Source organism: Sinocyclocheilus rhinocerous, unplaced genomic scaffold (assembly GCF_001515625.1).
Source record: "Sinocyclocheilus rhinocerous isolate Xijiao unplaced genomic scaffold, SAMN03320098_v1.1 scaffold1201, whole genome shotgun sequence".
Taxonomy (NCBI): domain Eukaryota; kingdom Metazoa; phylum Chordata; class Actinopteri; order Cypriniformes; family Cyprinidae; genus Sinocyclocheilus; species Sinocyclocheilus rhinocerous.
The window spans coordinates 820,324-828,980 of record NW_015654059.1 but is presented as its reverse complement, the minus strand read 5'-3'; the positions used below and the strand labels follow the sequence as shown (position 1 = coordinate 828,980).

Here is an 8,657-nt window from a genome sequence, read left to right as displayed (position 1 = left end):
TCACACTTCTCTAGTAAGTTTCGTCTGTGTGTGAAGACAGTAGCGCAAATCCATGAATGAATGTTCCGAAGTGAAATAAACTTCAACGGAATAAAGTTGAATGGAATTGAATTAAAATAAAATTTAATAAACTTCAAGTTTACTGTTCAGTGCACTGATATCAGACTCATTTTGGTAATAAAGTTTGTTAAATTGTTAAATGCCCTGTCTCCATTACATATCTTTGTCACATCATTATAAGTGTTTGATCACCACATTTGAGTGATCATTGCAAAAAATGTGTTAATGTATATATATATATATATATATTCTGTTTATGTATATACTGTATTCTATATACTACAGTACCAGTCAAATGTTTGGACACACGAATGGGAAAGTGTCCAAACTTTTGACTGGTATTGTACTATATACACACAAAGAATTTCGGCTGATATATCGATATCGATTTTTTACTCCCTAATATCGGTCGGGCTCTAATATATATATATATATATATATATACACACACGCACACATATAATATTTCTAATATATTATTATAATATACTACTTTATATTATCTACACAAAAGTATATTTAAAAATATAAACATATATAATAGCATTATTTATATATTTTAATATCAATTTATTTTAATAAAATTATATGTACATGTGTGTATAGTATATATTAAAATATATTAAATTATGATAAAACGGACTACAATTTTTTTTTGTTTTACTTTGATTACATTATTAATAATGCTCAATATCATCTCTATACTGTGATTTATTAGGTTTAGGGTTAGGGTTAGAAAAAATCTGTTGATTGATAAAGGGGTATTTGAGCCTTACAGATGGATCTGTGGGGGTACAAAAGATAAAAACAATAGTAACACCATTTTCACAGTGTATGTAGATGTCACCCAGTCACAGAGTAAAACACAGTGTATGTAGATTACTTTTAACTGATTGAATTTGTCACTTGTGCTGCTAGAAACAATTTGTCCAAATAATTGCGCTGCCCACCCCTCCTTTCACAAATACAAACTAAATAACATAATGAAGAGGGGGAAATTGACAAACCGCTAATTCAAGGCAACGTTTACATGCTAATTAAGTTAGGGTTATGCTAATCGGAAGGGAAGTCGTGCACATTGCATCCACACGCATGGATGCCCCGGAGAGAGCGAGCTGACACGCAAACACGCCCAGCGCCACTGCTGCATGTCAGTGATCTGGTGCACTGAACTTTCACTTGGCCCTGACAGCTACGGTGAATGCGCCCGAGGGCACATAAAAGAGACGGACGGTGGGGTGTGTGTGAATCTATTTGAAGCAATGTGAGGTACGGAGGCCCTGTATGGACACAATGCAGCGACTCGCAGTGTTTAACGGAAGGTTCTAGAAGGACAGGGGCTGTTTGGTGTCGCCGCGGATCTTCTCTCACCGCCTGCAGCTAGAGCGCTGACTTGCGTTCATATTCGATTATTTGATGAGGAGTGAAAGGGGAACCTAGTTACGCCATCTGAAATCCAGAGCTCTGTAGCTCCACATAATCACTGTTTAATGACTGACCTCAATCACAAAACCTGCTGCTCAATTTTAACACGGTTGTTCACCACTGTGAATACCGATTGGAGAACCTCCACTCGCTTCCTTAAAACTGCAAAAGTGTGCATCACTACGGCTGTGTTCAGAATGGAATAGTAGCATACTGCTTACTGCCCAGTATATATTGTAAACCGCCTGTTTCTTAAAAGTATGTAATAACAATGATAGCTTTACATTGCAGTTACACAACCTTACAAAATTGCATGTTAAATTCAAAGAGTCCAGTTATAACCTCTGAAATGAAAGCAGAAGTTTTTTTTTATATAAATATGCTATAAAAATACTATAATATAAAAAATAATGTTTTCTAAACCAGTTGTGCAAGTTTGGGGCTGGACTATTTGTTTAGATGACCAATGGCAGACGGAGAGTGTTTCAAAGCTGAAATATTTCAGTCATAACAAATTAAACACCTGACCTTTAAAATGCATAATTTTTAAAAAATCCAATTTCACTAATATAAAGTCTTGAATCCTTCTTGCATCAAGTATATAATCAAACAATAAATAGGCTCATTTTACTTCTGGTATATTCATGATGCTGGAAGTTTAAGGTAAATTCATCTTGGTAGTGTAAAAAATATTAGTATTAAATAATAACAATAATAATAAATAAATAAAATATTTTATTAGATAATGTACATTCTGTTTATACAGTTTTAGAATAAAATATATACATACACTACCATTTAAAAGTTTGGGGTCAGCAATTTTTTTTTTTAAGTCTTTAGGCAGCTTTTAGTAAAAACAATATTAATTTTGCGAAAAATCTATAGAGAGAGTGAGAGAGTAATATTGCAAAATATTATAATTTAAAAGAACTGTTGTCTATTGTAATGTTTTATTATTTATTCCTGTGATGCAAAGCTGAATTTCAGCATCAATACTTGAGTTTTCAGTGTCACATGATCCTACAGAAATCCTTCTAAAGTAATGATTTGCTGCTCAAGAAACATTATTAACAATGTTGAAAATATTGTGTTGCTTAATATTATAAATTTTTGTAAGTCTTTAAGTCTTTGCACTGACCCGAAACGTTTGAACAGGAATGTAATATATAAAAAATATTTTTAAAAAATGTGTACATTTTTTATTACTTTCAGGTGATGTTGATGTGGACTTGCCCAAACGGCTGAGTTCAAAAATTACTAGTTTTGTCGAAATGTCATTTTCTCTCAATTGCCTGCCTGTCTATTTGCGAGACAGAGAGACAGGAGGCGGCGAAGAAAGAAATGCTTGTAGTCTATAATCATTTACAAAGGTCAGGCGCGAGTGAGAAAGGCAGAGACAGTGAGCCTGCCAGCGCTGCTCTCCATCTCTATTGATCCTTATCTGCAGTTCGGCCCACCAGAACGACTTGCCTGAGAGAAACACCTTAATAACCGCACAGGTTGATGTCGAGTTTAGCGGTTCAATTAGGGGTGCTGGATGAAGTCAAGGACGTGAGAAAACAAGAACACGATTCCTGATCCTAATTCTAGAGCAATTCTGGGAGTCTTTGATATGCTGAATATCAGCTGCAGAGTTTTTTCTGTGAGTGACTGGCAGTTTTGAGCTCTGGGGGGTTTGGAGGATCTATCACCTTCCAGAACTCCTTATTAACAAGGTGAAGCACGAGGCGCAAACCCTTGATAATGAGCCAACGTAACAATCCAAGAAAACGAGACAGCAGAGCAAGCTCCAAAAAACTGTTTTCACATCCCACTGGCATCAAATCATGTATACAACATATGCAGTTATGAAAATCTTAGGTGCTAAATGAAGATGTTCATTGGTTTGTTTTGTTGACTGAATCAACAAACAATCTGTACGGTTAAAAATATGATGTAAAATCATAGCTGACAAAAAGTGTTTAACACTTTACAATCCTAAAATACATTATAGGTGTATACATAAAAGTGATTATTGAAAAATTAAGCCAAAAGCTTAACATCATAAATTGTAAATACATTTCTGAAGAATGTTTAATGAAAAAAGTATTACTTTTTCTCAAACATTAAATATAGCTGTATAATTTAAAGCAAAAATTAAGCAAAAAAGCAAAACTATTTTTTGAAGAACAATCAATGAAACATGCACATACACAAACACACTTTTATATATATTTTTTTACAATTACAAATATTAACATGCCTGGGTAAAATAAGAATCTGTACTGCTAGTCCAACTTAACTGGAAGAAAAAGAGCATGACCCTTTTGACATGTTCCACTCCAACTTCTTGTTTCAGTAAGAGTCAGGTAAAAAAAAAACAGAGGAGGCAGCTGTCTAGGCTTTAAAACAGGCCTTCAACAAAGAAGAGGAGCTGCCATTTTGCTTTGAGGTGAACCATGTAAATAAATATATAGAACTGTACTGTTCAGCGTTTCTCTTTCTAGTCTAGTTAGCTATACTGTGATCTGAAAAAAGGAGATGCAGCAAGACCAAAGAAGCTTTAAGAAGTGCCTCTCTCTTTCTCCATAACGATATGCCCTCAGGTAAGAAAAACAACAGAGTGCTGAAACAAACAATACATCCACAGCAAAAGAGAGACAATGGGCTCTGCGGCTCTAGATTGAATAAAACATGCTTTGAATGATCGCTGGGGTTCAGAAAAGATCCTCTTTGACGGATGAGATCTAACAGTGGTTGTCAATACAAACAGAGACATATGGTGACATTGCGACATATGGTGTGTAAACTGCTTATTTACAGAAAGGAGGGGAAATGACAAGAGGCATGTGCTGTTGTTTTTTCTAAAAATGGGCCAATTTCTGTATCCAAAGTTCCTGCTTGGCATTCAATAGAAATTACAGCCTGAAAGCTGTTCACTGTGCTAATGAGGACTCTTTTTTGCCTAACTAATCCAAATTAAATTGATTTTTTTCTACAGTAGTCACACTTTTGCCATGCAGTAACAATGATTGTGGACTGGAGCTTTTAGGCTTCAAAAACACAAAGGTATTGTTTGACTTCTTAAAATTTGGAATATAGCACACATTTGAATAATTTTTTTGATAGTGCTTTGGTATCTGTTTGAAGATTGACAGCACCAGTCCCCATTCATTCTTCCTGAATAGAAAACAGCAACCATTCTTCAAAATACCTGCTTTTTCTTCCACGAAATGAAGTAATTTTGCTTCGCCTATATTAAGATTGGCCTATATTAAAGTCATGATGGCAGCAGGGCGATGTGACATCTGAGTAAAATGATGATCCCCCCCCCACGAGGTAATAAAATTGTTAGGAAACGTATGAGAGCTTTTGTCTCAATGTCAGACTAAATGATGTCAAAGTCATAGCAATGGCATAATCATGAAAAATGTATGTCGAGCACTTTTATTAGTACTATTAAATAGTCTTCCATAAAGCTCACCTCTTTAGCTTTCTGTTTAAGCCGAGCCTGTTCGGGATCCTCCTGCTTCGAGCGACTCTGCAAGCAAAGAGAAACATTAGAACTAAAATAGGCCGGTTTAAATTAGATTCAGGATTTAGATTAACAAAATTAACGCAGAAATATACGTTCAGAAAACTATCAAAAAGTAACAAACGTAAAGAAACAGTTCATCCAAAAATGAATATACTGTCATTATTTACTTGTATGTCATTCCAAACTGATTTGATGTTATTTTTGCTGTGGAACTTTGTAAATAAAATTCTTAAATTTTTCTAAATTTGTGTTCCACAGAAAAAATATCAGCATACAAATTTGGAACAACACTATTACCAGTAAATAACAACAAAAAATACCATCCTTTAAAATGACATTTACCTAAACTTTTGCTGTACATTAATAAAACATTAATGTTTGCAAACCCTCTGTAAAAAAATGTAATTCTACCATGATGACAAACAAAATGTAAATGGGTCAAGTCTATTCCCAAACAGTATTTATATGAGACCAGCAACAGAAAACATAAGAACAATTATCTTCTGGCTGACATCTCAATTAGCAGACTGCATTAATTAGAATAGGGACGGCAGTGCACTGGGAGTCACTTTGGAGCGGGACATCGTTGGCGTCATCATCAGCTTTTGTCGTTTAAGTCAACTAATTACCTCTGCTTTCATGTTGCCATGTCCTTTTCCTGTGGGGAATTGTCACACCCCCACCGTATCTTAAGGAGTGAAACTTCAATGGAGAGCAATGCATGCTGGGAAGTAGCTACTAGCCATTTGTTGCTGCTTTGGAATCTATATGCAGTCTCAAGTGCCACAGTCACAAATGAAATAATTATGAACTGATATGTATCAAGTATCGTCCCACAAAAATGAGTGTACATTAAGTATTGGCCGATATTACATATTAAAGGGGTCATATGATGCGATTTCAATTTTTCCTTTCTCTTTGGAGTGTTACAAGCTCTTGGTGCATAAAGAAGATCTGTAAAGTTGCAAAGACTAAAGTCTCAAATCCAAAGAGATATTCTTTATAAAAGTTAAGAGTCAACCACGCCTACCTAAAACGGCTCGTTCTAACACGCCCCCACATACCTACGTCACGATCTGGGAAGATTTGCATAACGCCGCCCAAATCTTCACGCAAAGAAAGAAGGCGTAACGTTTATTCTCGCTGTAGTATTGTTGTGCCGCCGCCGCCATGTCGTGAAGGCACTGTGTGATTCGTTGTGAAAGCGAAACTACTTTGTTTGGCCTTCCAAAAGAGGACGATATCCGCTTCGTCATACCTGGAGCTGATCATGTCCCCATTGGATGCAACGAATGCCTCGTTTATAATGGGTTTTAATGTTTATGTCTCGTCGCTCCAACCGGGACAAGGCATCACAATATGGTAAGGGGCGTAACATTTCCGTCACACGCTTGAGGTATTCAGCCAATCACAACGCACTGGATAGCTGGCCAATTAGAGCACACCTTGCTTTTCAGACCGATGAGCTTTGTAAAAATCGACACGTTTCAGAAAGGCGGGGCATAGAGGAGCAACAATAATGTACATTATGTGGAAAATAATTTGTTTTTTTAACCTTAAACCACATAAACACATTGCATTACACCAAATACACAACAATGTTCTTTTTAGCAACGTCATTAGGGTTGGGTACCGTTCACATTTTAACCGATACGGTACCAGTATCGGTACCTGAATTTCGGTGCCGGTACCCAACGGTACCTTTTTTCGGTACTTTACTCTCTGTGTAATTACAAAAACATTTCAGTGAAAAAATAAGTCCAAAAGTCTCAATTTCAACATTTTGAACAATAGGGCCCTACAAACTTTTTCTTTTTCTTTCTTCCCCCTTTCTTTCTTTCTTTCTTTTTGGAAAGTTTGCAGAAATTTACTGGAAATTTTCCACCCCTTTGCAACCCTATTTAGAACCCAGGAAATTTCTTCTAAACCTCATGTCTACCTATATAGCAGTTTTTTTTTTTATAAAAAGCCATGTAGTCTTGATTAATTTTTTAACAGCATTCACTTGATTGTTGCCAAAAAGGCAGTGATGCCTTAAGGTTCATCCATTACATATAACATGATTTTTCCCCAACAAACTGTGAGTGAGATAGTGTCACTTCCTTAGAAAGAAAGCAACTTCAAGGCAAATTTAAAACATCCTCTCTTGCTCCCTAACAGAAGACTCATTCCCTTTCCCCTGATGTACTCCAGTCCAGGCAACAGTACAATCAAATCAACTCGAGACTGGATAAATCCCTCTGGCTTTGCCATTACTGCAATTTGCTACAGTATGAAGCAGACCAAGTGCAATCTTGTGTCTTAATAACACTGCCTTTTCTCTCCAAGGCTTAAAAGCACAACCGTTTTATTTTAAACAGTGGCCAACACGTGCGGGAAAAGCCAGCGTTCACTGGCAAGGCGCTGATGGGCAGACTGGTGCCAATGACCCCTCCCGCATCACTCAAACCTACTTTTGCGGCTTTCATTAGCAGCTCCCGTTCTTCATCATCTTTCCTCTGCTTCTCAATCTTCTCCAGCTGCTCAAAGAACTTCAGCTGGGTCCGCACATCTGATGTCTGCTCGTACAGCTCCTCATCCTGGGGAAACAAAAAACAAAACTTGTCATCAACATGTTCATCACCTTTTTGTTGTTATAAGCGTGAACTAACTTTTCGCCAGGTCGCCTAAAGTTTCACTATTTTCCCTGTCGCTCGTAAATGAAAGTGAAGTTAGTAGGTCACCCAGAGCTAATGGGTTAATTGTGCGTTTCGCAGTGTTTCTGCGAGGCAACCCCCAACTCTTTTTCCTGCGATGGTTGTTCTAGTGTTGCAGGTAAAAGAGCTGTGTGAGGCGTAGAGGAGGACCAAAGCGGAGCAGACACACACAGGAACCCACACATTTTCGTGCACTTCTGAGGCTATAGCCTATTAGCAGCAGGAACGGCACTGCTCTTCTCATCTCTTCTCGCACACTTTCTTTTGCGCTGAGGCTGCGCCTCACTCGCAGGGCCAACTTTTCCCATCTCCATTCAAGTTTGGCTTGTTTTTTCGCTGATGTCAACAGGCTGACTTCATACAGCCGTGCCAGTTACTCATTTTGAACAGTTTGTTTCAAAATCAGAATGGGACAAATCGCAACATGACACTGAATCCTCTCTGCGACATTCTTTTTCTTCATAGCACAAAATGAAAGTCTAGATTTCCAGTTTATTTCCTCAAGCTGCATTACTTTAGGCCTTCTATGATAAAAAGGTTAACAAAACTAGGTTCAATTCAGATACAATAATTAAATAATGAATAAAATAAAATCTGTCTTTTTCCCTTACACCACAGCTTTGGTGCTCTACATTACAATTACAACCTATTATGATCAATACCAATGTGGTTTCTGAATGATTTTTGGATTGGCATCTCTTACGGTTTCCACACAAATATTAAGCAGCACAACCTTTTTGTAAGTTTCTTGAGGACCAAATCAGCAAATTAGATAGATTTCTGAAGGATCATGTGACTGAAGACTGGAGTAATGGCTGCAGAAAATTTTGCTTTGTCATTACAGAAACTACATTTTAAAGTATATTCCATCATTTTTAATTTATAAATATTATAAAATTATTATATATTAAATTATTATATATCTTTTTTTTTAATAAATACTTTTTACAGGATTCTAC

At 36.6% G+C, this 8,657-nt stretch overlaps 1 protein-coding gene across 1 annotated transcript in view; it reads right to left on the bottom strand.

Moving 5' to 3' along the window:
- LOC107716705 (transcription initiation factor TFIID subunit 4-like) overlaps window positions 1–8,657 on the bottom strand; it is a 42,700-nt gene that overhangs the window by 22,341 nt on the left and 11,702 nt on the right. The window contains exons 11-12 of the mRNA XM_016523223.1: window positions 7,456–7,581; window positions 4,949–5,005 (exon numbers count right to left, since the gene is read on the bottom strand). Of these exons, the coding sequence (XP_016378709.1) occupies window positions 4,949–5,005; window positions 7,456–7,581 (183 nt within the window). The remainder of the gene's footprint in view (window positions 1–4,948; window positions 5,006–7,455; window positions 7,582–8,657) is intronic.